At 55.7% G+C, this 26420-nt stretch overlaps 1 protein-coding gene across 6 annotated transcripts in view; it reads left to right on the plus strand.

Annotated features, from left to right (window-relative positions):
• The first annotated feature begins 639 nt into the window (after positions 1-639).
• Positions 640-26420, plus strand: part of KMT2D (lysine methyltransferase 2D) — a 40629-nt gene continuing 14848 nt past the window's right edge. For 2 of the 6 annotated variants that reach the window (XM_055357302.2, XM_055357307.2), the window contains exons 1-39: positions 641-1814; positions 6064-6149; positions 6399-6525; positions 6679-6902; positions 7014-7123; positions 7290-7452; positions 7789-7948; positions 8103-8223; positions 8358-8515; positions 8721-8866; positions 9006-10517; positions 10611-11719; positions 12182-12295; positions 12631-12741; positions 13332-13436; positions 14609-14790; positions 14975-15139; positions 15225-15334; positions 15432-15479; positions 16431-16652; positions 16874-16993; positions 17092-17205; positions 17399-17529; positions 17615-17762; positions 17969-18034; positions 18211-18321; positions 18520-18657; positions 18753-18837; positions 19068-19309; positions 19408-19481; positions 19695-19745; positions 19865-21676; positions 21783-21965; positions 22042-22178; positions 22411-24275; positions 25545-25668; positions 25814-25898; positions 26004-26070; positions 26181-26413. In XM_055357302.2, the coding sequence (XP_055213277.1) occupies positions 6101-6149; positions 6399-6525; positions 6679-6902; positions 7014-7123; positions 7290-7452; positions 7789-7948; positions 8103-8223; positions 8358-8515; positions 8721-8866; positions 9006-10517; positions 10611-11719; positions 12182-12295; positions 12631-12741; positions 13332-13436; positions 14609-14790; positions 14975-15139; positions 15225-15334; positions 15432-15479; positions 16431-16652; positions 16874-16993; positions 17092-17205; positions 17399-17529; positions 17615-17762; positions 17969-18034; positions 18211-18321; positions 18520-18657; positions 18753-18837; positions 19068-19309; positions 19408-19481; positions 19695-19745; positions 19865-21676; positions 21783-21965; positions 22042-22178; positions 22411-24275; positions 25545-25668; positions 25814-25898; positions 26004-26070; positions 26181-26413 (10722 nt within the window). In that variant the 5' untranslated portion in view covers positions 641-1814; positions 6064-6100. Of the gene's footprint in view, positions 1815-6063; positions 6150-6398; positions 6526-6678; positions 6903-7013; positions 7124-7289; positions 7453-7788; positions 7949-8102; positions 8224-8357; positions 8516-8720; positions 8867-9005; positions 10518-10610; positions 11720-12181; positions 12296-12630; positions 12742-13331; positions 13437-14608; positions 14791-14974; positions 15140-15224; positions 15335-15431; positions 15480-16430; positions 16653-16873; positions 16994-17091; positions 17206-17398; positions 17530-17614; positions 17763-17968; positions 18035-18210; positions 18322-18519; positions 18658-18752; positions 18838-19067; positions 19310-19407; positions 19482-19694; positions 19746-19864; positions 21677-21782; positions 21966-22041; positions 22179-22410; positions 24276-25544; positions 25669-25813; positions 25899-26003; positions 26071-26180; positions 26414-26420 lie in introns of all 6 variants that reach the window. The other 4 variants (XM_055357305.2, XM_055357308.2, XM_055357306.2 and 1 more) reach the window with 3 other exon arrangements.

Here is a 26420-nt window from a genome sequence, read left to right on the forward strand (position 1 = left end):
GCAGCGAGGCTACCTCAGTTTACTAAAAAAGGGACACGGGTACTGAATATCTGGAAGGACTGGAGGTGGGAGTGGGGGCACCCTGAAAAGGGAGGCTCTACCTTTATGTTTCGATGGGGAGGTGTGTATAGTGACTGTGTGGGCACCGACAGTCCTTCCTCACACGGGGGGACTGGGAGTCAGGAGGAACGACTAGGGACTCGTCCAGTTTTCTTCGGGTCCCCAAACGTGGCAAGAGTCCACCCTCTGCAGCGCCAGGCGCCCTACCTCACTTTCTCCATTTGCGGACTCCAGTTCCCAGGATGCTGAGCAGCGGCCAATCTCCTGGCTCTTCTTCCATCCCCCTCCCGGGAAAGACTGCCCCTGGCCAAAGCAAGGGGCAGTTGGAATTTCAGGGACCAATGACTGCAAGGGTATGGAATTAGACAGCGCCCAGAGTCCTAGTTTCGCGGCCTGGGCGGTAAATGAGGCGGCTCCAGGGCCGCGGCGGAGAGGAGGGGGGCTTCGTTCCCACGTGTCTGCCCTGCTGCCGGCCCGGCGCGGTCGGGGTTAACCCGCAGCGGAAGGATCCCGCAGCGTGTGCGTAGAACTGCAGAGTCACAGCCTTTCCTCCGAGAGGGCGGGATCCCTCCGCCGCTCCGCTCCAACACAAAATAGGGCCGCCTCTTCTCCTTTCTCCCCCTCTCGAGTGGGGTGCCCCGGGCAAAAGGCCCCCCCGGATCTAGCGCCGAAGGCTTCACGAATCTTCACGACCGCTGCCCAGCTCTTGGGCCAGGAAATAGCCCCTTCGCAGGAACCACCCTACCGGCCGAACAGGAGGCGGAGGGGGGGAGGCGGAGCGGCGCCGCGCTGCACTACTTTCCTCTCCGGTTGCAAATGGCTGCCTCGTTCCCCACTTTCCGCTCAGTTTCCTGACCCCCCGGTGCCGGGAGCCGGGGTTGGGCCATGCACCTCTAGGCCGCCTGCGATCACAGTCAGCCGGGGGTCGAGGGGGTGCCACCGACCAGAGCCGGCCAGGCCGGGGGCGGGGCAGCTCCCGAGGCCAGAGGGGAAGGGAGGCGAGCGCAGGGCCTGGAGCGGCCGGAGGGGAGCGGGCAGAGGGCTCGCACCGCCCGCCCCTTCCTCTTCCTCGCCTACCTAGCCTCCTCCCTTCCCCGGGGGGAGCAGAAGGTGGGGGGCTCGAAGCCGCCGAGGGTGAGCGCTCGGGGTCGAGAAGCCCGGCGCTGGGTGTGTGTCAGGTTCAGCCCCGCGGCCCCGCCGGCCCCGCGTCGCCGTAGCTCGCGCGGCCCCGGGCGCCGGCCGGGGCGGGGAGAGGGGCTCGGCGCTCCTGCGAGGGTCTCACGTTCCATCCGGGCCAGGCGCGGGGCGGCGCGGCATTCCTTCCGGGCTGCTGGGGAGGCGCCTCGACGTTCCATCTGGAGAGCCTCGACGTTCCGCCCGAGCCCGGCGCGGGCGGCCGGGGCGCTGGCCGGGCCCTAGGACTGAGAGGCCGCCCGGCGACGCGGATGCGGAGCCTGCTCGCCCAAGATCAAAGCCACCGGTGCTCTCTTTGTGTCCGCTCGGGATTCGCCGCCCTGGGGCTGTCCATGGAAACCTAAACTGCTGGAACCTGAGGCAGAGAACCCCTCTTTGGCTTCTTGCTGTTTTTTTGTGGGGGGAGGGTGGCCACTCCGACCTGGATTTACCGTTCTTGGCCCCCCTAAGCCCCCCCGTGCGGGGGGCGGCTGTGATCGCTCTGGCGGTTGGAGGTCGGGGAGCGGCCCGGGCTCTGGCCATGTTCTCGGATGAGGATTTCTGGATCGCCCTGTGAAGAGGTGAGTGAAGTCCGCCCGGCCAGGGCCCAGAAAGGGTTGGACTGGGGGCACAGCCAGATGGACTATCTTAGCCGGAGCTGGCCTTTAGGTTGGAGAAGGGGGTGCCAGAGCTGGGGAGCGTTCCTTTGGCAGGGTCTGTCAAGGGAACCTGAGCCAGTCACCAGGGCAGAACTGAGGCCTGGTGTCTTGGGGTGTGCCTCTTTAAAGACTGGGGGTTCAGGGAACCACGGGAGTTTGGGAACCTGGCCAGATAGCCTCTCTGCCTGTTTATTTTTGTGTTGGGGGAGCTCGACTAAACTAGGACCCAGGCCCTGATGCCAGCACCAATCCCAGGCTGCTGCTTCTCCCCTCAGGGTTCCTTGTGGGCCTTGGGACAGAGCAACTTGGGATGGTGGGGGAGGGTGTCACTGCCAGGTCAGACTTACGCCAGTTGGACTTTAAGGTTGTTCCTACCGAGTTGGGCACCCAAAGCAGTCCCTGGAAAACTCAAGGAACCCCAGATCCTTCACCAGGCCTTCTTTCACTGGGCAAAGGGAGAGTGTGTGGAAACTGACTAGTTGTGATGAAGGGGGTAGCTGGGGCAAGAAGGAGGCGGGGCTGGGGCAGTTCTGGCCCTGCTGTTCAACTTTAAACTGCCCCTGCCTGGCAAAGTGACCCCAGTGAGGCCGAGTGCTGTCTTAGCCTGCTTTGCCTCCCCTCCTCTTGGGATGGATCTAATCTCCAGAGGATTATAGAGGAGGCCGTTGAGATTTGCTCCCTGCGAATGTAGGCTGCAAAAAATGGCTTTTGTCTTTTGCCTTCTCCCGGGCTGGTATGGAGAGCTGGCTGCCCATGAGTCCCTGGCCAGTCCTGCAAGCCCCTCCCAGACCTCTCCAACCCTTTTTTGACCAGGGATTGTTAACTGGTTTTCTGATCCTGTACCAACTGTGCAGAATGGGGTGGCCTGTGTCTCTCTGGAGGAGAAATGGCTTGATCAGAGCTCTTTTCTCCTGGAAACCAGTGATTCCACCCCTGGCAGAAGGTATTGGGGAGAAAGGGTGTGTACGTGCATGCAGCTTGAGCCTCAATCCTGTGGGCCTTGCTTGGGCTGGGACTGCCCTTCTCACACCTGTCATGCTACCCAGCAGGGATTTGGCTGGTGCATTTTGCTCCCTCACTCTATCTGCTCCAACATACATACACTAGATTTCTTTGAGTCTGGTTTTGGAAAGGAGAAAATAGGGGTTTTGCCTTTTAAAGATTTCTGAAAGGTGAGAGGTGGCACAGGGGTAGTGGAGTGAGGTGAGCTGTCAGTCCTGCTCTCCACTCCTGCATTCTATGGAGAGTCCCTCCCGTTTGTCCCGAAACAACTTCCTTATGTAGGACTGCACCTTGTTAGCTGTGCCTGCTCTCAGGATGAGCCAGGGACACAGTTCAGAGGGTCTGCAGGGCCAGTGTTCCATTTGGATCCATCTCGGAGGGGTGACCCAAAATGGGGGTGGGAAGAGGTGTGGTTTGAGTCCAGGCTGGGAACCAGGAAGTCCTGAGTCCTACTGAAGAGCTGTTCACTCAAGGGCCTGCTTCAGCCTTACACCTCTCCAAGCGTCCATTTCCCCCTTGTCTGGGAAAATGGAGTGAAAGCTGTTGGTCTGGGAGGGAGGCAGGAAGGAGAGTGGGTTGAGATAAATCCCTGTCCTTTTCTTTGCTGTTTTGGACCTCTTAGGTATAGGACTGAGGGGTGCCAGCACAGTTTTACTCCCTAGATCTGTACCTACTGTCTGGGATCTCTAGTTCTATGGAGAAAGCCTGGCGAGATACTACCCCAGTTTAGATCCAGGGAAAAAATCGTTGGTGTGTATGTGTGTCAGTTTACTGGCTGTGAATGATGGGACTGGGGAACCTGGGGTCTTTGTTTAGATATGTTCAGGGGCCTATTAACTGGGAATCAGCATTGGGATCCCTGTGCTGGACTGCAGGGATGGGGAAATAGGGACTGAGGGCTCAGGCTTTTTGGAGGTGCCCCCTAGATTATTTTTGGTACAAGTTGTATGACATTCTTCTCTTTGCTTCTTAATCTCTCATCTTCCATGGCCCCATGAATGGGCTCTGGCTTTGGAGGATGTTAATACTCTCTCAAGGCCAGATGAAGGTGGTTTCTGTACCTTGTTGAGCAGTACCAGCCTTACCAGCCTGAGAGGGCTGAGCTCGGGGGAGGGCTGAGGAATTTGCCCCTCTGGCCTTGTGTGAGGCAGCCCTCCTCCTACCCACTGTATTATCATTGTTGCCTTTTACTTCTTGATGTTTGTGACTCTTTTGGCCTCAACTTTGAGACCAGAGCGGGTAGAGGATCTTTAGGGGTATGTAGTGGTAAGATATAGTAAGATGCAAAGAATTAGAAAACTTTAAGGGCCCCTTGGACCTTCCGGGTGTGGCCAGGCCTTGAATGACTGAATGGAAGAGGGGCCTGGCTGCTGCCCTCACCTCCACCTCCCACTTCCCATGGTAGCTTGTAAGGACTCCTTGAAGTTCTGGAGCAGCTTTTGTATGAGCCGGCCAGGTGACCCACCCTGCTTTCCTTTCGAGTGTGGTTGTGTGGCAGGTTTGGGAAAGATGGCTTGGGAATGGAGATGATGTGTATCAGGTGATGCTTTACTTTATCCAGTGAGTTCTGAGAGTGTTAGGGGAAAAAGGAATTTTCTTTCCTGTGACATGTCTCCAGAGGGGCATAGCCACTATCTGGAAATAAAGGGTGAGTTCAGGGCAGGAAGAGTGATATTGTAGTTCTTAGGGAATTGATTTACTGATTTGGGGCACCTTTGAGGGTTCCCCCTGTCTCATCTGTCCCAGTCATTCACCCATAAGTGGCTGACTGGGGTATTTGCCTTCCAGTTTGGGAGGACGGGCTGTCCTTGCTAAGGGTGGTGTGGTCGCTCTGGTTAGTCAAGAAGAGTGGAAAAGGCGAGAGATGAATTTCTCAAACTTTTATTGTTTGAGTTCTGTTTTAGGGATTTCCCCCACCTCACCACCACTTTCTCTAGGAACACTGTATACCTTCTCTGATTAAGAGAAAGGGTCTACACTTCCCACTACAAGCTGCTAACACTTACCACTTTCTCCCTCCTTCTATAGGATCCCTTTCCTATTCTTCGTGTCTGTAATTATTGTTCTTTTTTTTTTCCCACTGTGCTTAATTGCCTCTGAGATCTAGGAAAATAATGTCCAAAGGTGTAAGTCTCAACTTTTTTAGGTATAACTTTAGTGTGTTTCATTTGGCTCTGATACAGGCACGCATTTCTTAGAAGAAGGGACAAGGGACCGTTATTCCCCACCCCCATGTATGTGTGTGGAAACCCTGCTTGAGGGAAGAGGAAGGAAGCTACTCCGCTGTGCTGTGCTATGTCCTGCCCTGTTTAGAACTCCTCTGAGTGGCTCTATGCTTCCTGAGACTACAACTCCCAGCATGCTTAGCCTCAGGCCTGGCTACACATGCTCAGTAACTCTCAAGGTCCACTTCTGTTAACTACTAGGGATATCTGAAGAGGAAGGGCAGTTGGTGTTGCCAAGGGCAATGACCTGAGACCTTCAGGCTGGGTGAGACCCTGAGCTCAGTTAGGGCATGGGCCGGGGGTTGGTCTGAGCTGGATTTGGGTTGGAAGTGGGTGGAAATTAGGGAGTTTCTTCTTTTGTAATGGTGATGTCCTCGTAGAAACAAGTGGCGGTGGGGGAGATCCATCCATAGCTAGGCTGTAGTTCCAGTAGTGTGTTACATCTCTTGCAGTGCCTCAGACTCTGGCTCTGGGAGAGGGATTTTTGCTGGACTCAGGCTTCCTGGGTCATGACTACCCCTGGGTTGGCACAGACTGGCCTCTAGAATGGGAGCTTACTTGAGACTTGAGGGAAAGGTGTGGGAATAGGGCTCACCAAAAGCCAGAAACCCAGAGGCAAGCCAAAGAGCAGTATTAGATATAAATGGATATGCTTCTAGTTGGATGCTATGGCCCCAGGAACTCTTACAGAGGAGCCTGGAAGTGGGAAAGTCAAATGGATCCCCTGAGAATCTCTCCAGAGTGTGAGAAGAGTGTATGTGTTTATCTGGGGAGGAAGTGACCCTACAGGTTAGGGAGAATGACTTTCTTGTCAGTATAGGAGTTTGTAGTATGGCTTTGCTCTGATGTCTGGAGGGTCTGGATGCCTTCTTCCCAGGATTCTGGGAAAAATGCTTCTTGGGAAGACTTAGTAGGCATATAGATCTCTTTCTTGGCACCAACAGGTCTCCCCGAGAGGGCCCTGCCCAGTCGGAGAGAGGGATGGACAGCCAGAAGCTGGCTGGTGAGGATAAAGATTCAGAACCGGCAGGTGAGTAGGACAAATTGTTTGTTTGCTTTTAGATTTCATTGGCAACCTTACATTTCTGGTCCTGGCACAAGGACATGAGCTAAGTCTATGTAGCAGATAAGTAATGGAACAACTTTGTTTTTTGGGACAACAGTTGAAATATCATCACTCTGATCCACTCAGGTTTTGGATAATCTCATGCGTCTGGTGAGTGGACTTTGTGTTAAGTAGGGATGATGGCTGACACATGCTGTTTGTCTGTTTATTCAGCTGATGGACCTGCAGCTTCTGAGGACCCAAGTGCCACTGAGTCAGACCTGCCCAACCCGCATGTGGGAGAGGTCTCTGTCCTTAGTTCTGGGAGTCCCAGGCTTCAGGAGACTCCTCAGGACTGCAGGTAGCTTGTTTGAGGGCACATGAGGATTTGATTTGAGAGTCTAGGGCTTTCAAGGAAGAGAATTTAGGAAAATGAGTGTTGGGGAAGCATGGGCATGCCAAATCATGGGGTTGCTGGGGGCCTGGCGTGGTACTGATGCTTGTGTGTCCACAGTGGGGGTCCGGTGCGGCGTTGTGCTCTCTGTAACTGCGGGGAGCCCAGTCTACACGGGCAGCGGGAGCTACGGCGCTTTGAGTTGCCATTTGATTGGCCCCGGTGTCCAGTGGTGTCCCCTGGGGGGAGCCCAGGGCCCAATGAGGCAGTGCTGCCCAGTGAGGACCTATCACAGATTGGTTTCCCTGAGGGCCTTACACCTGCCCACCTAGGAGAACCTGGAGGTGAGTGCGGAGAATGGGGCAGGAAATGGGATAAGGGCTGGGTAGTCCTGAGCCAGCGATCCTCTTTTTGTTAATTCTTTCCTTTCTGTTTACCTCTTCCCACCTGTAAAGGGTCCTGCTGGGCTCACCATTGGTGTGCTGCATGGTCGGCAGGCGTATGGGGGCAGGAGGGCCCAGAACTATGTGGTGTGGACAAGGCCATCTTCTCAGGGATCTCACAGGTGGGGCTGGGCCAGGGGATTGCATAGGTGAAGGGCAGGGCTGGTGGGCTTCTGAGAGTCAGGTTGGAATGAGAAGGACCATGGGTATACTGGGGCAGAGCTAGTGCCTGAACTGTTTGTCTGGGGAGAGCTGGCTGACACTGAGGCTCTTTTTTCACCCTGGCAGCGCTGCTCCCACTGCACCAGGCTCGGTGCCTCCATCCCTTGCCGCTCACCTGGATGTCCACGGCTTTACCACTTCCCCTGCGCGACTGCCAGCGGTTCCTTCCTATCCATGAAAACACTGCAGCTGCTATGCCCAGAGCACAGTGAGGGGGCTGCACATCTGGGTGAGAAGTCCTGATCTTTGGTCATAGGGCAAATGAGAGACCAAGTGTGCCTTGGATTTTTGTACTCTACAGAGCACTGATCAAAGTATAGAATTATTTACTGTTGGTCTGCCCCACTAAAATAGGTGTGAACTTTGTGAGCACCAGGGTTTTGCCTGTCTCATTTATCATTTTGTCTCCAGTGCCTAGAACAGTAGCTGGCAGACGTTGGGCAGGCACTCAGTAACTTTGTTGTTTGTTCATTCTGTGCCCATGGAGTGCCTGTTTTGTGTACAGCAATGTGCTGAGGCTTACAAGGAATCCATAGCTGACCTGTGGTGTCTCTACCCCCTGCAGAGGAGGCTCGCTGTGCAGTGTGTGAGGGGCCGGGGGAGTTGTGTGACCTGTTCTTCTGTACCAGCTGTGGGCATCACTATCATGGGGCCTGCCTGGACACTGCTCTGACTGCCCGCAAACGTGCTGGCTGGCAGTGCCCTGAATGCAAAGTGTGCCAAGCCTGCAGGTAGGAATGGAAGGGCAGGAGGAAAGTCTTAGGCACAACACAGGTTAGGGTTGAAAATGAGGGCAGTCGGAGAAGGCCTGTTAACATGAAAACAACAAAAAAGAAAGGAAATGAGGGCAGAGAGGACACTGTAATGTTCCCTGTGCACCTGCAGGAAACCTGGGAATGACTCTAAGATGTTGGTTTGTGAGACGTGTGACAAAGGATACCATACTTTCTGCCTAAAACCACCCATGGAGGAACTGCCTGCTCACTCTTGGAAGTGCAAGGTGAGTGTACCCTGATTCTGCCCTATTGTCCCTAACTGTGCCTCCTACAGCATTCTCTGTCTTGACAAGTTGTGTACTTTTGTTTAGTCTTTGCTGTCTGACCAACGCCCGTTTTGCCCACTCCCTTCTCTTAGGCGTGCCGGGTGTGCCGGGCCTGTGGGGTGGGCTCAGCAGAACTGAATCCCAACTCGGAGTGGTTTGAGAACTACTCTCTCTGTCACCGCTGTCACAAAGCCCAGGGAGGTCAGCCTATCCGCTCTGTTGCTGAGCAGCATACCCCGGTGTGTAGCAGGTAAGTGGTGGGGACTGACTGAGATTGGGCTGGCAGGTTGGAAGAACTGAGATTGGCAGGGGCCTTGTTAAATTGAGTGGACTTTGAGAGGAGAGCCCTAAGGTGGGCAGTGCCATCCACAGCATTCATGCCTCGCCCCAGTGTGCTCTCTAGGATTTGTTAGCTGGTGAGAGCCACAGTGCCTGCTCCCCTGTACCCTCTGCAGATTTTCACCCCCAGAGCCTGGCGATACCCCCACTGACGAGCCCGATGCTCTGTACGTTGCATGCCAAGGGCAGCCAAAGGGTGGGCACGTGACCTCTATGCAACCCAAGGAACCAGGGCCCCTGCAATGTGAAGCCAAACCACTAGGTGAGTAGGGTTTGAGGGTCCCTGAAATTCATCCCCTTTTATTCTATGGCAAGAGACAGTTTGTGCATTGTCCCAGACCCCACACTTTCTGTGGAGTAGATCTGAGCTAGATAGGAGCATCGTGTTGTTGTGTCTGCAGGGAGAGCAGGGGTCCAACTTGAGCCCCAGTTGGAGGCCCCCCTAAATGAGGAGATGCCACTGCTGCCCCCACCTGAGGAGTCACCCCTGTCCCCACCACCTGAGGAATCACCCACGTCCCCACCACCTGAGGCATCACGCCTGTCCCCACCACCTGAGGAATCGCCCGCATCCCCACTTCCTGAGGCATTGCACCTGTCCCGGCCGCCGGAGGAATCGCCCCTCTCTCCGCCGCCTGAGGAGTCTCCTCTGTCTCCCCCACCTGAATCATCACCTTTTTCTCCACTGGAGGAGTCGCCCTTCTCTCCACCGGAAGAGTCACCCCCATCTCCTGCACTTGAGACGCCTCTATCCCCACCACCTGAAGCATCGCCCCTGTCCCCACCATTTGAAGAATCTCCTTTGTCCCCGCCACCTGAGGAATTGCCCACTTCCCCGCCACCTGAAGCATCTCGCCTGTCTCCACCACCTGAGGAGTCACCCATGTCCCCTCCACCTGAAGAGTCACCCATGTCTCCACCACCAGAGGCATCTCGTCTGTTCCCACCATTTGAAGAGTCTCCTCTGTCCCCTCCACCTGAGGAGTCTCCCCTTTCCCCACCACCTGAGGCATCACGCCTGTCCCCACCACCTGAGGACTCGCCTATGTCCCCACCACCTGAAGAATCATCTATGTCCCCCCCACCTGAGGTATCGCGCCTATCCCCCCTGCCTGTGGTGTCACGCCTGTCTCCACCGCCTGAGGAATCTCCCTTGTCCCCACCACCTGAGGAGTCTCCCACGTCCCCTCCACCTGAGGCTTCACGCCTCTCCCCACCACCTGAGGACTCCCCCACATCCCCGCCACCTGAGGACTCACCTGCTTCCCCACCACCAGAGGACTCGCTCATGTCCCTGCCACTGGAGGAGTCACCCCTGTCGCCACTACCTGAGGAGCCGCAACTCTGCCCCATGTCCGAGGGGCCGCACCTGTCACCCCGGCCTGAGGAGCCGCACCTGTCCCCCCGGCCTGAGGAGCCACACCTATCTCCGCAGGCTGAGGAGCCATGCCTGTGCGCTGTGCCTGAGGAGCCACACTTGTCCCCCCAGGCTGAGGGACCACATCTGTCCCCTCAGCCTGAGGAATTGCACCTGTCCCCCCAGACTGAGGAGCTGCACCTGTCTCCTGTGCCTGAGGAGCCATGCTTATCCCCCCAACCTGAGGAATCACACCTGTCCCCCCAGTCTGAGGAACCATGCCTGTCCCCCCGGCCTGAGGAATCGCATCTGTCCCCTCAGCTTGAGCAGCCACCCCTGTCCCCTCGGCCTGAAGAGCCCCCTGAGGAGCCAGGCCAATGCCCTGCACCTGAGGAGCTGCCCTTGTTCCCTCCCCCTGGGGAACCATCCTTATCTCCCTTGCTTGGAGAGCCAGCCCTGTCTGAGCCTGGGGAACCACCTCTGTCCCCTCTGCCCGAGGAGCTGCCGTTGTCCCCATCTGGGGAGCCATCCTTGTCGCCTCAGCTGATGCCACCAGGTAAGGGGATGTTAGTACTCTTACTCTGGAACAGCTGTGACTCTTCATGGCACATCTAATCTAAGAGCCCTTCTTTTTTCTCTTTCCTTCCAGATCCCCTTCCTCCTCCACTCTCACCCATTATCACAGCTGCGGCCCCACCGGCCCTGTCTCCTTTGGGGGAGTTAGAGTACCCCTTTGGTGCCAAAGGGGACAGTGACCCTGAGTCACCGTTGGCTGCCCCCATCCTGGAGACACCCATCAGCCCTCCACCAGAAGCTAACTGCACTGACCCTGAGCCTGTCCCCCCTATGATCCTTCCCCCATCTCCAGGCTCCCCAGTGGGGCCGGCTTCTCCCATCCTGATGGAGCCCCTTCCTCCTCAGTGTTCTCCACTCCTTCAGCATTCCCTGGTTCCCCAAAACTCCCCTCCTTCCCAGTGCTCTCCTCCTGCCCTACCACTGTCCGTTCCCTCCCCGTTGAGTCCCATAGGGAAGGTAGTGGGGGTCTCAGATGAGGCTGAGCTGCACGAGATGGAGACTGAGAAAGTTTCAGAACCTGAATGCCCAGCCTTGGAACCCAGTGCCACCAGTCCTCTCCCTTCCCCAATGGGGGACCTTTCCTGCCCCGCCCCCAGCCCTGCCCCAGCCCTGGATGACTTCTCTGGCCTAGGGGAAGACACAGCCCCTCTGGATGGGATTGATGCTCAGGGTTCACAGCCAGAGCCTGGACAGACCCCTGGCAGTTTGGCTAGTGAACTTAAAGGCTCCCCTGTGCTCCTGGACCCCGAGGAGCTGGCCCCTGTGACCCCTATGGAGGTCTACCCCGAATGCAAGCAGACAGCAGGGCAGGGCTCACCATGTGAAGAACAGGAAGAGCCACGTGCACCGGTGGCCCCCACACCACCCACTCTCATCAAATCCGACATCGTTAACGAGATCTCTAATCTGAGCCAGGGTGATGCCAGTGCCAGTTTTCCTGGCTCAGAGCCCCTCCTGGGCTCTCCAGACCCAGAGGGGGGTGGCTCCCTGTCCATGGAGCTGGGGGTCTCTACGGATGTTAGTCCAGCCCGAGATGAGGGCTCCCTACGGCTCTGTACCGACTCACTGCCAGAGACTGATGACTCACTATTGTGCGATGCTGGGACAGCTATCAGCGGAGGCAAAGCTGAGGGGGAGAAGGGGCGGCGGCGCAGCTCCCCAGCTCGTTCCCGCATCAAACAGGTGAGGGGCTATCTAGCTGCGGGATGTGATTAGAGTTAGCCCAGGTCAGAGGTACAGTCCTGTGTCACTGATACTTTCCCACCTTGCTTTGTGAATCCTAGACTTGGAGATCCTTTATTCCAGTTATTAAGGAGAAAATACTAATACGTAGAAGGGACAAGTAACTTGCCCAGATTCATGGTTACTCAGTAATAGAATTGGGACCAGAAACTTGGTTCTTTCAAGCCATTGTTTTTTTTCCTTGCCCATGTCAACCACTCTTGGGAGGGGAAGAATGGGTTTGGGCTAGAGCTATGCACTTGTTGATATCTGGGAGTTTGGCCTTTTCCCTTGCCCTAAGTGGGACTCCTGGGCTTATTACCTGTCTTACTCTGTCTGTTTGTCACTTCTTCTGTTCAAGTGTGTAAACCCAACACACTAGCCCTTGACATGCTCCTGTCATTGTCCCCTTCTTTCACTCAGGGTCGCAGCAGCAGTTTCCCAGGAAGACGCCGGCCTCGTGGAGGAGCCCATGGAGGACGTGGTAGAGGACGGGCCCGGCTAAAGTCAACTGCTTCTTCCATTGAGACTCTGGTAGTAAGGAGATGCCTCATATTCCTCCCATCCCCCAACCATGCTTTAGCACCCTCTGAGTCCTGCCAGTCCCTTGCATGCTTGCCTACCTGCCTGCTCGTCTAGGGCCTGTCTGGCTATGTCTGAATTCCTGTCCACTTGGCCCGCAGGTTTTTCTGAAATCTCTGCTATCAGGCTGAGGCTCAGTTTGGGAGCTGGGGTGTTCTGTCTGTTATTCCTGGCTTTTGGCCTTCATCTTAGCCAAGGGTTCACACTGTCTTCCCCCAACACCAAAGAGGAAAGTAGCTTGGTGGGGGCAGATTTATCTGCCTCACTTCCCATAACTCTCTGCCCATCAGGTTGCTGACATTGATAGCTCTCCCAGTAAGGAGGAGGAGGAAGAAGATGATGACACCATGCAGAATACCGTGGTTCTCTTCTCCAACACAGACAAATTTGTCCTAATGCAGGTACCATACAGTGAGACCTGGCACACTGAACACTGTGTATGTGTGTGTTTGGTGAGAGGATAGATGGGAAAACTGGACCTACTTTTGGGGATACCCAGCTAATGAGAAAACAGACCATGAATTCTAATCATGTTATTCATTGGTTTGTCCATCCATCACATTTCTCTTGAGTATCTCTTCTGAGCTTGGCACTAAGCTAGGAGCTAGAGAAATAGCAGTGAAAAAGTCTTTGCCTTATTGAAGTTTATAGCTTAGGGAACTTACATGTGTCCTCACTTGAATAATCTTGAAGCTGATAGAATTTTGTCACATATGTGATTCTCACCTGACCAGTCTTTACTCCATCTTATCTTCCTTTAATTTCTTCTTAACTTCACCCATGTCAGGCTTTATAAATTCAAGTGACCTGATTAGGTGAGTAAGGCATCCTAGGAAGGAGCAGGGTCCCTTGGTAGCTTACAGCGTCCTAACACTGTGGGATGGGGTTCCTGACTCTGGTCGCAAATCAGTGTTGTAGCATCATAGTAGACTGGATCTGAGTGGGATGGGGAGATCTAGTTGGATATTTGGGTTTCTCTGTGTTTCCCCAGGACATGTGTGTGGTATGTGGCAGCTTTGGCCGGGGGGCAGAGGGCCACCTCCTTGCCTGTTCGCAGTGCTCTCAGTGCTATCACCCTTACTGTGTCAACAGCAAGGTGAGTTCAGGGCCCAAGAGGTGTAGGCTGGGGAATAGGGTCAGTTATTTCTTACCCTAGTTCCTTGTCCTGGCCATACCACCTCTTAAAGTGGCCATCGGTCATGGTTGTTCATTAGTCACCAGTGGTTATCAAACTTCTCTTGGGGAAAAGTACTTTGGAACTCACGGTGGACTTGATAGTTTCTTTGTGGTAGGCCCTGACTTGCTGGTATAATTCAGTCCATCGTAAAAAATAACAACATGGCTGGGCATGGTGGCTCCCACCTGTAATCCCAGCACTTTGGGAGGCCTAGGTGGGTGGATCACCTGAGATTAGGAGTTCAGGACCATCGTGGCCAACATGGTGAAACCCCGTCTCTTCTAAAAATACAAAAATTAGCCGAGTGTGGTAGCGCGTGCCTGTAATCTCAGCAACTCAGGAGGCTGAGGCAGGAGAATTGCTTGAACCCAGGAGGCGGAGGTTGCAGTGAGCCGAGATCACGCCACTGTACTCCACTCCAGCCTGGGCAACAGAGTGAGATCCGTCTCAAAAAAAAAAAAAAAAAAAAAAGAAAAGAAAAACTGGGGGACCTAATTCGGTCCACAGTCTCTTTTTAGGGGCTTGGCTAGTGGAAAGATTGCTATTCTATTCACAATGAGGCAGTGGCTAGTGCAGCTCTTCTCTGATCAGCAGAGATCATTGGGAGCCTAAGTTTAGAGTCACTGTTTTGGGGACAAGGGTGCTCTGCCTAAGTCTCTGTGTGCTCAAATGGAGGCCTAGTCTCTGCATTGGGCTTCCTCCAGCCTCACCCTTAGAAGTTCCACTTCCTAGGCTGGGCACGGTGGTGCACACCTGTAATCCCAGCACTTCACTTCGGGAGGCTGAGGTGGGTGGATCACCTAAGGTCAGGAGTTGGTGACCAGCCTGACTAACATGGTGAAACTCTGACTCTACTAAATGCAAAAAAATTAGCCGGGCATGGTGGCAGGTGCCTGTAATCCCAGCTACTTGGGAGGCTGAGACAAGAGAATCACTTGTACCTGGGAGGCAGAGGTTGCAGTGAGCTGCGATCGCGCCATTGTACTCCAGCCTGGGGAACAAGAGCAAAACTCCATCTCCAAAAAAAAATAAAAAGAAGTTCTACCTCTTTTCCACCTCACACCCTGAGAAGTTCCCATCTTCTGCCCCAGATCACCAAGGTGATGCTGCTCAAGGGCTGGCGTTGTGTGGAGTGTATTGTGTGTGAGGTGTGTGGCCAGGCCTCCGACCCCTCACGCCTGCTGCTCTGTGATGACTGTGATATTAGCTACCACACATACTGCCTGGACCCCCCACTGCTCACCGTCCCCAAGGGCGGCTGGAAGTGCAAGTGGTAAGGAGACTGGGATCTTCAGTGGAGCCCTGGGGCCTTGAGATGTTAAAGTGGATATGATGTTGAGTATGTGACAGAGACTGGGTTTAGGAGGCCAGGCTGGTGGCTTGGGTTTCCGGTGAGGGGACTTCTGGGTACTTTGGGTAGGTTGGGTGCTAAAGCTCTGTTTTCCTGCTCCTACCAGGTGTGTGTCCTGTATGCAGTGTGGGGCTGCTTCCCCTGGCTTCCACTGTGAATGGCAGAATAGTTACACACACTGTGGGCCCTGTGCCAGCCTGGTGACCTGCCCTATCTGTCATGCTCCTTATGTAGAAGAGGACCTACTAATCCAGTGCCGCCACTGTGAACGGTGAGAACATCCCTTTCTCCTCACTTTGGCCCTGTTGCCAGCCTCGCATTGCCTGAGCTTATTTCCTCCAGTCTCTGTTCTCCAGGTGGATGCATGCAGGCTGTGAGAGCCTCTTCACAGAGGACGATGTGGAGCAGGCAGCCGATGAAGGCTTTGACTGTGTCTCCTGCCAGCCCTACGTGGTAAAGCCTGTGGGTGAGTACCAGCTGCTGGGTAGGGGGAGGAGTCAGGGCAGGGGTACCTTGCTTTGGGACAGGACCTCAGCCACCTCCGTTTATCCTTCTCTCCATAGCGCCTGTTGCACCTCCAGAGCTGGTGCCCATGAAGGTGAAAGAGCCAGGTGAGTCACAGAAATTTTGAATGCCAAAGCCAGACCAGACGTCAGACATCATCTAGTCTAGCTCCAACCCCCTAGCTTCCTCTCCTTATTTTAAGAGGAGGAAACTCAGACCCAGAGAAGTTAAGTGGCCTGCCCAAGGTCACCTAGTAAGTTAGTGGCAAAGTTATGCCTAGAACCAAGGTCTCCAGCTTCCCGGGCAATGTTCCTTTCATCAGGCACCATGGTCTCTTCACTGCCAGGATTTCATCTTCAGATCTCTTTTTTTTTTTTTTTGAGATGGAGTCTTGCTCTGTTGCCCAGGCTGGAGTGCAGTGGCACAAGCTCGGCACACTGCAAGCTTCGCCTCCTGGGTTCATGCCATTCTCCTGCCTCAGCCTCCTGAGTAGCTGGGACTACAGGTGCCCGCCACCACGCCCGGCTAATTTTTTGTATTTTTTAGTAGAGATGGGGTTTCACCGTGTTAGCCAGGATGGTCTCGATCTCCGGACCTCGTGATCTGCCAGCCTCTTCCTCCCAAAGGGCTGGGATTACAAGCGTGAGCACCGCGCCCGGCTGAGAACATAACTCTTTTTCCTAAGTGAAAGGGGCCAGGGACATCTCCATCGTGATATGGCACTGCTGCTGGCGTCTAGGACACTGTGTGCTGGCATTCAGCAAGTAGGGGCCCTCATAGCCCCAGACAGCAAGAGAATCTATTTAGTGAACCTAGGGTTAATCATGAGCAAAGGCAGGCTTCTGAGTTACAGTTCCTCTCTGAATCTCCCTGGGTCACTGACAGAGAACTCGGGCTTCAGCCAGTGCCCCTTGGTGGCCTGTTCTCCTCAGCATTTAGACCCTAAGCTGGACTTTTGTCACTGCCTTTGTCTCAGCTAAGGACATAGGTTGAAACTTGCAGTTCTGGTTTCCCTGGGGCTTCCATCCAGGGATCACACACTCTTTCCTCTTATGCAGAGCCCCAGTACTTTCGCTTCGAAGGTGTGTGGCTGACAGAAACTGGCATGGCCTTGCTGCGTAACCTGACCATGTCACCACTGCACAAGCGGCGCCAACGGCGAGGACGGCTTGGCCTCCCGGGCGAGGCAGGATTGGAGGGTTCTGAGCCCTCAGATGCCCTTGGCCCTGATGACAAGAAGGATGGGGACCTGGACACCGATGAGCTGCTCAAGGGTGAAGGTTAGCTTGGGGAATCTTAGGGAGCGGCAGAGTAGGGGGAGCGTGACTCTGGGAGTGGGATGTTGGGTGGGGGCTACATTGCCACTCAGTTACCCTTAAGCACTGCTGTCTTGTCTAAGTGGCTCTGAGGCAAGGTATTCAGCTCTCTCAGTGGCAGGATGACAAGGTTAAAAGGGCCTATAGTTCTGATCTGCCTCCATCTCTTCTGTCACCATACGCAGGTGGTGTGGAGCACATGGAGTGCGAAATTAAACTGGAGGGCCCCGTCAGCCCTGATGTGGAGCCTGGCAAAGAGGAGACCGAGGAAAGCAAAAAACGCAAGCGTAAACCGTATCGGCCTGGTGAGGTTCTGGGATGGGGTTGTGGGGTGGTGGGGTGGTGCGGGGCAGCTCAATAGGTCCCCCAGCGGCTTCTCATCCACAACTCTGCCTCCTCATAGGCATTGGTGGTTTCATGGTGCGACAGCGGAAATCCCACACACGCACGAAAAAGGGGCCTGCTGCACAGGCGGAGGTGTTGAGTGGGGATGGGCAGCCCGACGAGGGTGAGACGGGTGAGGGCACCAGTGGGGCCTGGGAGAAGGTGGGGCAATGCTAGAGAGACCCAGGGGGTGGACTCATTGAAAGGGCCAAGAGGGTGGTAGACCCAGCTGGTGTTGTGGGAGAGAGTAGGCACAAAGTGTCACCCTGCAAGTTGGGAGCAGCATGCTCTCAACCCCGAGTCTGACACTTCCGTTCTGTCCACAGTGATACCTGCTGACCTGCCTGCAGAGGGCGCCGTGGAGCAGAGCTTAGCTGAAGGGGATGAGAAGAAGAAGCAACAGCGGCGAGGGCGCAAGAAGAGCAAACTGGAGGACATGTTCCCTGCTTACCTGCAGGTGGGTCTCAGGCTCCAAGCAGTGAGGGAGGTGTCTGTGCCCTGCAGGGCATGAAGAAAGCTGTTTCTCCTTGACTGCCCCACAGGAAGCCTTCTTTGGGAAGGAGCTGCTGGACCTGAGCCGTAAGGCCCTTTTTGCAGTTGGGGTGGGCCGGCCAAGCTTTGGACTAGGGACCCCAAAAGCCAAGGGAGATGGAGGCTCAGAAAGGAAGGAACTCCCCACATCGCAGAAAGGTTAGTTATGTGGGAGTGAGTGGTGTGAGGGAATCCAACTTTCTTCTGGCTTAGGAGCTGGCAAGTTATTTGATGGGAAATGGACTGGCCTCCAGGAGTCAAGGGTGGGGTCAAGGGTCCTGGCCTGTAGGGCTGTGGGACTGGAGACCTGTTCTGGGCATCAGATGTAGGACATCTCTGATTGGAGGGGGGACTCTTGCTCATAGGAGATGATGGTCCAGATATTGCAGATGAAGAATCCCGTGGCCTCGAGGGCAAAGCTGATACACCAGGTGAGGGCTGCCGGGGTTACTGTGTCCTGTCTTGGCCTTGCTTGCCTCTGTCCCTCTGCTGTGCCCCTGAGCATTGTCAGTATTGGAGGCTGGAAACTGTCCCATGGTCCTCTGTGGTTCAGAGTGGCCATGACCCATACTGGCCTTGACCCATGGGTTTCTCCTGGCATTTACAGGACCTGAGGATGGGGGCGTGAAGGCATCCCCAGTGCCCAGTGACCCTGAGAAGCCAGGCACCCCAGGTGAAGGGATGCTTAGCTCTGACTTAGACAGGATTTCCACAGAAGGTGAGGCTGTGACCCGTACCTCTTTGTGTATAAGGGTTTTCTATGGGAGAAGGAGGAGGTCCTCTCTTTGGGACTGTGATCTGTACAGCTTCTCTGGTGGGGAGTCCTGGACACTGTTCTGGCCATGATCATTTGTAGACCTGTGGTGTCACCTGAACTTCCCAGTCTTCCTCAACAGTGTCCTTCATTCCCCCACAGAACTGCCCAAGATGGAATCCAAGGACCTGCAGCAGCTCTTCAAGGATGTTCTGGGCTCTGAACGAGAACAGCATCTGGGTTGCGGAACCCCTGGCCTAGAAGGCAGCCGTACACCACTGCAGAGGCCCTTTCTTCAAGGTAATACAGGTGGGAGTGGTCTGAAGACTGACATAACCAAGCTTGCCTCCAGGATGGGCCAGTTGCTCTTTTCTCTGATCCTGTCCGTCTTGTAGGTGGACTCCCTTTGGGCAATCTGCCCTCCAGCAGCCCAATGGACTCCTACCCAGGCCTCTGCCAGTCCCCGTTCCTGGATTCTAGGTTGGTGTCTCTGCGTAACCTTCGTGGGCAGTCCTCGTTGTCCTTTCCCTCCATCTGAGTTCATGCCTTGCCTCCCTCGGACTCCTGCAGCACTTCCCCTGCTCCTCCCCATTCCCTTGTTAGTGACCCTCCTCTTTTGGGGCAGGGCAGTGGCCTGGGGCTCTAGGCAGTTTGTCTGGGGTGGGACTTGGCATCCCTGCGCCCTGTGACTCTCTGCCCCTGCGCCCCAGGGAGCGCGGGGGCTTCTTTAGCCCGGAACCCGGTGAGCCCGACAGCCCCTGGACGGGCTCAGGTGGCACCACGCCCTCCACCCCCACAACCCCCACCACGGAGGGTGAGGGCGACGGACTCTCCTATAACCAGCGGAGTCTTCAGCGCTGGGAGAAGGATGAGGAGTTGGGTCAGCTGTCCACCATCTCACCCGTGCTCTATGCCAACATTAATTTTCCTAATCTCAAGCAAGATTACCCAGGTACCTGTGGGATGAGGGCAAGGGAGACAGCCTGGCAACATGGCAGGTGGAGGAGTCGCCTGCCAAGTCTTCTCTGACTCACTCCCTCTGCCCTCCAGACTGGTCAAGCCGTTGCAAACAAATCATGAAGCTCTGGAGAAAGGTTCCAGCAGCTGACAAAGCCCCCTACCTGGTGAGACAGAAAGGAGCATGGATTAGCATGGGAACTGAGAGGGAGGGAGGGATCTTTGGGCAATTTACCTCAGTTCTTTCCGCTCCCCACTCCTAAAGCAGCTGGGCCAGAAGGGATCCGCTTCTGGGTAGGGAGTGTGAAAACACTGTACAGTATGGGGGCGGGGCATGAGACCGAGCACTAGGCCCTAAGGCTGTGTCCCATATCCCTCAGCAAAAGGCCAAAGATAACCGGGCAGCTCACCGCATCAACAAGGTGCAGAAGGTGAGTGGGGCTGGGCTGGGGTGTAGCAGTCCTCTAGTGGGTGGCCTCTCTTGAGGGTGGAGGGCCATGGGGCCTGCCTGCAGCAGCCTGACTGCCCTATGCCTGGTCTCCCCCTGTAGCAGGCTGAGAGCCAGATCAACAAGCAGACCAAGGTGGGCGACATAGCCCGTAAGACTGACCGACCGGCCCTACATCTCCGCATTCCCCCGCAGCCAGGGGCACTGGGCAGCCCGCCCCCCGCTGCTGCCCCCACCATTTTCATTGGCAGCCCCACTACCCCCGCCGGCTTGTCTACCTCTGCGGACGGGTTCCTGAAGCCGCCGGCGGGCTCGGTGCCTGGCCCTGACTCGCCTGGTGAGCTCTTCCTCAAGCTCCCACCCCAGGTGCCCGCCCAAGTGCCTTCGCAGGACCCCTTTGGACTGGCCCCTGCCTATCCCCTAGAGCCCCGCTTCCCCACGGCACCACCTACCTATCCCCCCTATCCTAGTCCTACGGGGGCCCCTGCGCAGCCCCCGATGCTGGGCGCCTCATCTCGTTCTGGGGCTGGCCAGCCAGGGGAATTCCACACTACCCCACCTGGCACCCCCAGACACCAGCCCTCCACACCTGACCCATTCCTCAAACCCCGCTGCCCCTCGCTGGATAACTTGGCTGTGCCTGAGAGCCCTGGGGTAGGGGGAGGCAAAGCTTCCGAGCCCCTGCTCTCGCCCCCACCTTTTGGGGAGTCCCGGAAGGCCCTAGAGGTGAAGAAGGAAGAGCTTGGGGCATCCTCTCCTAGCTATGGGCCCCCAAACCTGGGCTTTGTTGACTCACCCTCCTCAGGCCCCCACCTGGGTGGCCTGGAGTTAAAGACACCTGATGTCTTCAAAGCCCCCCTGACCCCTCGGGCATCTCAGGTAGAGCCCCAGAGCCCGGGCTTGGGCCTAAGGCCCCAGGAGCCACCCCCTGCCCAGGCTTTGGCACCTTCTCCTCCAAGTCACCCGGACATCTTTCGCCCTGGCTCCTACCCTGACCCATATGCTCAGCCCCCATTGACTCCTCGGCCCCAACCTCCGCCCCCTGAGAGCTGCTGTGCTCTGCCCCCTCGCTCACTGCCCTCCGACCCTTTCTCCCGAGTGCCTGCCAGTCCTCAGTCCCAGTCCAGCTCCCAGTCTCCACTGACACCCCGTCCTCTGTCTGCTGAAGCTTTTTGCCCATCCCCCGTTACCCCTCGCTTCCAGTCCCCTGACCCTTATTCTCGCCCACCCTCACGCCCTCAGTCCCGTGACCCATTTGCCCCATTGCATAAGCCACCCCGACCCCAGCCCCCTGAAGTTGCCTTTAAGGCTGGGTCTCTAGCCCACACTTCGCTGGGGGCTGGGGGTTTCCCAGCAGCCCTGCCCTCGGGGCCAGCAGGTGAGCTCCATGCCAAGGTCCCAAGTGGGCAGCCCCCCAATTTTGTCCGGTCCCCTGGGACGGGTGCATTTGTGGGCACCCCCTCTCCCATGCGTTTCACTTTCCCTCAGGCAGTAGGGGAGCCTTCCCTAAAGCCCCCTGTCCCTCAGCCTGGTCTCCCACCACCCCATGGGATCAACAGCCATTTTGGGCCCGGCCCCACCTTGGGCAAGCCTCAAAGCACAAACTACACAGTAGCCACAGGGAACTTCCACCCATCGGGAAGCCCCCTGGGGCCCAGCAGCGGGTCCACAGGGGAGAGCTATGGGCTGTCCCCGCTACGCCCTCCGTCGGTTCTGCCACCACCTGCACCCGACGGATCCCTCCCCTACCTGTCCCATGGAGCCTCACAGCGATCAGGCATCACCTCTCCTGTCGAAAAGCGAGAAGACCCAGGGACTGGAATGGGTAGCTCTTTGGCGACAGCTGAACTCCCAGGTACCCAGGACCCAGGCATGTCTGGCCTTAGCCAAACAGAGCTGGAGAAGCAACGGCAGGTAAGTTGACACCCTGGAGCTAAGCCCCCTATATCGCTCCTGTCTCTGGGGCAGCCCTATGATTGGAGTAGAATGGGCTTATTCCTCTTCTCTTTTTTTTGCATAGCGCCAGCGACTACGAGAGCTGCTGATTCGGCAGCAGATCCAGCGCAACACCCTGCGGCAGGAGAAGGAAACAGCTGCAGCAGCTGCAGGAGCAGTGGGGCCTCCAGGCAGCTGGGGTGCTGAGCCCAGCAGCCCTGCCTTTGAGCAGCTGAGTCGAGGCCAGACCCCCTTTGCTGGGACACAGGTAGGTAGAGTGGCAAGGGATAGTGGGGCCAGGATATTGAAGGTTGCTCCACCTTCATCTACCTTGTCTCTTCTAGGACAAGAGCAGCCTTGTGGGGTTGCCCCCAAGCAAGCTGAGTGGCCCCATCCTGGGGCCAGGGTCCTTCCCTAGCGATGACCGACTCTCCCGGCCACCTCCACCAGCCACGCCTTCCTCTATGGATGTGAACAGCCGGTGAGGCTCCAGGAGGTTCCCTGGGGGTAAACCAAGGGGGATGGATTTTATCACTGTTGGACGCTCTTGTGATTTTTCTGTATCACTAATCCTTTTCCAGTATCACTTTCTCTTCTTCCTCATTCCTTTTCTCCCTCACTGCATTAATTCTATCCTTCCTCACTGCCCTAAGCCCATGTTCTTGCTCCTTTTCATCTGATTTCATCTTACTGACTACTGTATATTCTTCCAGGCAACTGGTAGGAGGCTCCCAAGCTTTCTATCAGCGAGCACCCTATCCTGGGTCCCTGCCCTTACAGCAGCAACAGCAACAACTGTGGCAGCAACAACAGGCGACAGCAGCAACCTCCATGCGATTTGCCATGTCAGCTCGCTTTCCATCAACTCCTGGACCTGAACTTGGCCGCCAAGCCCTAGGTTCCCCATTGGCGGGAATTTCCACCCGTCTGCCAGGCCCTGGTGAGCCAGTGCCTGGTCCGGCTGGTCCTGCCCAGTTCATTGAGCTGCGGCACAATGTACAGAAAGGACTGGGACCTGGGGGCACTCCGTTTCCTGGTCAGGGCCCACCTCAGAGACCCCGTTTTTACCCTGTAAGTGAGGACCCCCACCGACTGGCTCCTGAAGGGCTTCGGGGCCTGGCGGTATCAGGTCTTCCCCCACAGAAACCCTCAGCCCCACCGGCCCCTGAATTGAACAACAGTCTTCATCCGACACCCCACACCAAGGGTCCTACCCTGCCAACTGGTTTGGAGCTGGTCAACCGGCCCCCATCGAGCACTGAGCTTGGCCGCCCCACTCCTCTGGCCCTGGAAGCTGGGAAGTTGCCCTGTGAGGATCCCGAGCTGGATGACGATTTTGATGCCCACAAGGCCCTAGAGGATGATGAAGAGCTTGCTCACCTGGGTCTGGGTGTGGATGTGGCCAAGGGTGATGATGAACTTGGCACCTTAGAAAACCTGGAGACCAATGACCCCCACTTGGATGACCTGCTCAATGGAGACGAGTTTGACCTGCTGGCATATACTGATCCTGAGCTGGACACTGGGGACAAGAAGGATATCTTCAATGAGCACCTGAGGCTGGTAGAATCGGCTAATGAGAAGGCTGAACGGGAGGCTCTGCTGCGGGGGGTGGAGCCAGGACCCTTGGGCCCTGAGGAGCGCCCTCCCGCTGCTGCTGATGCCTCTGAACCCCGCCTGGCATCTGTGCTCCCTGAGGTGAAGCCCAAGGTGGAGGAGGGTGGACGCCACCCTTCTCCTTGCCAATTCACCATTGCTACCCCCAAGGTAGAGCCCGCACCTGCTGCCAATTCACTTGGCCTGGGGCTAAAGCCAGGACAGAGCATGATGGGCAGCCGGGATACCCGGATGGGCACAGGGCCATTTTCTAGCAGTGGGCACACAGCTGAGAAGGCCTCCTTTGGGGCCACAGGAGGACCACCAGCTCACCTGCTGACCCCCAGCCCACTGAGTGGCCCAGGAGGATCCTCCCTGCTGGAAAAGTTTGAGCTCGAGAGTGGGGCTTTGACCTTGCCTGGTGGACCTGCAGCATCTGGGGATGAGCTAGACAAGATGGAGAGCTCACTGGTAGCCAGCGAGTTACCCCTGCTCATTGAGGACCTGTTGGAGCATGAGAAGAAGGAGCTGCAGAAGAAGCAGCAGCTTTCAGCACAGTTGCAGCCTGCCCAGCAGCAGCAGCAACAGCAGCAGCAGCATTCCCTACTGTCTGCACCAGGCCCTGCCCAGGCCATGTCTTTGCCACATGAGGGCTCTTCTCCCAGTTTGGCTGGGTCCCAACAGCAGCTTTCCCTGGGTCTTGCAGGTGCCCGACAGCCAGGCTTGCCCCAACCACTGATGCCCACCCAGCCACCAGCTCATGCCCTCCAGCAACGCCTGGCTCCATCCATGGCTATGGTGTCCAATCAAGGGCATATGCTAAGTGGGCAGCATGGAGGGCAGGTAGGCTTGGTACCCCAGCAGAGCTCACAGCCAGTGCTATCACAGAAGCCCATGGGCACCATGCCACCTTCCATGTGCATGAAGCCGCAGCAACTGGCAATGCAGCAGCAGCTGGCAAACAGCTTCTTCCCAGATACAGGTAACCTCAGCTGGTAACATAGCCAAGTTACTCAGGGTGATCATTGTTATCACTAAATGGGCACTGAGGCTAGAGACCTCAAATAATCCCTGCTTAAGATGGGACACAAAGAACTTTGGCTAAATATCATACTAGTGGTAGAGGCAGAAACACTGTAGCTTTTAAGAAGAGAGAGAACAGTTCCTGGCATATAGTAGGCATGTAGCAGATGTTTGAATAAATGGAATGGATGTATGAATGAAGCCTAATTAGCATAGCCTTTGTGGTTGTAGTGAAGTTGAAAGCTTAAGACTTGAAGAGAAGTGGTGCAAAAAAAGCAGTTGAGGCCGGGCACAATGGCTCATTCCTGTAATCCCAGCACTTTGGGAGGCCAAGGCAGGTGGATCACTTAAGATCAGGAGTTCAAGACCAGCCTGGCCAAGATGATGAAAACCCATCTCTACTAAACATACAAAAATTAGCTGGGTGTGAGCCGGGCGCGGTGGTGCATCCCTGTAATCCCAGCTACTCGGGAGGCTGAGGCAGGAGAATTGCTTGAACCCAGGAGGCAGAGGTTGCAGTGAGCCGAAATTGCACCATTGCATTCCAGCCTGGGTGACAAGAGCAAGACTCTGTCTTTAAAAAAAAAAAAAAAAAAAAAAAAGAAAAAAGAAAGTGGACGCTCAGTTAAGTTTTCTGAGCAGTGGAGAAATATACAAAGTGTGGGATTTTAGGAAGATGTAAGTTTTTGGTGGTTGGTTGTTTCTTCTTTTTTGCCCAGCATTCTAGACGGACAGGAGAGTGGACTACAGGTGATGCCCAAAACAGCTCTGGAATCTAGGGCTTTGCAACAGTGCCAGCATCTTGGGTGCTTGGGCTGTGCTAGTTGCACTAAGAACATTACCTTTGAAGAATGCTTTCCGAGTCATAAAGTGTACTTATATTCTTGTCACATTTGATCCTCTTAACACCTCTGTGAGGTAGACGGGGTAGGGATCATCATCTGTATCAAATAAAAGGGTAAACTGAGGTGAAATAACACAGGTTGACTCAACAAATATTTACGGAGCCCCTTTTTGTAGCACGGTGCAAGTAAAAACAGGACCACATGTCCTGTGAATAATAGAGCTGATTCACCCAGGCCGACTGGCTCCTAATTCAGTGGTCTTTCTGCCTTGCCATGCCATTGTTCTGCCTGGCGTGGTTGAAGTCAGGATGTTGAAGGGAATCGCAGATATTCACTGGAGCATTGGCCCCATAGCCCAGCTCACTTGGTTCTCCCCTCTCCAGACCTGGACAGATTTGCTGCAGAAGATATCATTGATCCCATTGCAAAGGCCAAGATGGTGGCTTTGAAAGGCATCAAGAAAGTGATGGCTCAGGGCAGCATTGGGGTGGCACCTGGTATGAACAGGTAAGACTCAGGGCTGGAATGGGGTTGGCCCTTTTCTTTCCCAGTCACACCCCTTCTTGGCCCCCCTCCCTACTTGTCCCACGTCTCTTTGCTTTCCAACTTTCTTATTGCCAACACTTATCTTCTGTGGTTTGGTGGACTCCAGACAGCAAGTGTCTCTGCTAGCCCAGAGGCTCTCGGGGGGACCTGGCAGTGATCTGCAGAACCATGTGGCAGCTGGGAGTAGCCAGGTAAGTGGTCAGGTGGGAGTAGGAACTTGTGTCTTATGCCACTGGGCCACCCTTCTTAGGGCCTAGCAGGGAACAATGACCCTTTAGCAGCCTCTCTCATTGCAGGAGCGGAGTGCTGGTGATCCCTCCCAGCCTCGTCCCAACCCGCCCACTTTTGCTCAGGGAGTGATCAGTGAGTATGGGGCGTGGGAGGAAGGTGCAGGGGAGTGGTTTGGGTCATATGGAGGAAGAGGGATTGGGATTACCCTTTTGCAGGTCCTGACACCCAGCTTCTTTTCCCAGATGAAGCTGACCAGCGGCAGTATGAGGAGTGGCTGTTCCATACCCAGCAGCTCCTACAGATGCAGCTGAAGGTGCTAGAGGAGCAGATTGGTGTACACCGCAAGTCCCGGAAGGCTCTGTGTGCCAAGCAGCGCACTGCCAAAAAAGCTGGCCGTGAGTTCCCAGAAGCTGATGCTGAGAAGCTCAAGCTGGTTACAGAGCAGCAGAGCAAGATCCAGAAACAACTGGATCAGGTGGGGG

The sequence above is a fragment of the Gorilla gorilla genome, chromosome 10, assembly GCF_029281585.2.
Source record: "Gorilla gorilla gorilla isolate KB3781 chromosome 10, NHGRI_mGorGor1-v2.1_pri, whole genome shotgun sequence".
In the NCBI taxonomy this organism is placed as follows: Eukaryota; Metazoa; Chordata; class Mammalia; order Primates; family Hominidae; genus Gorilla; species Gorilla gorilla.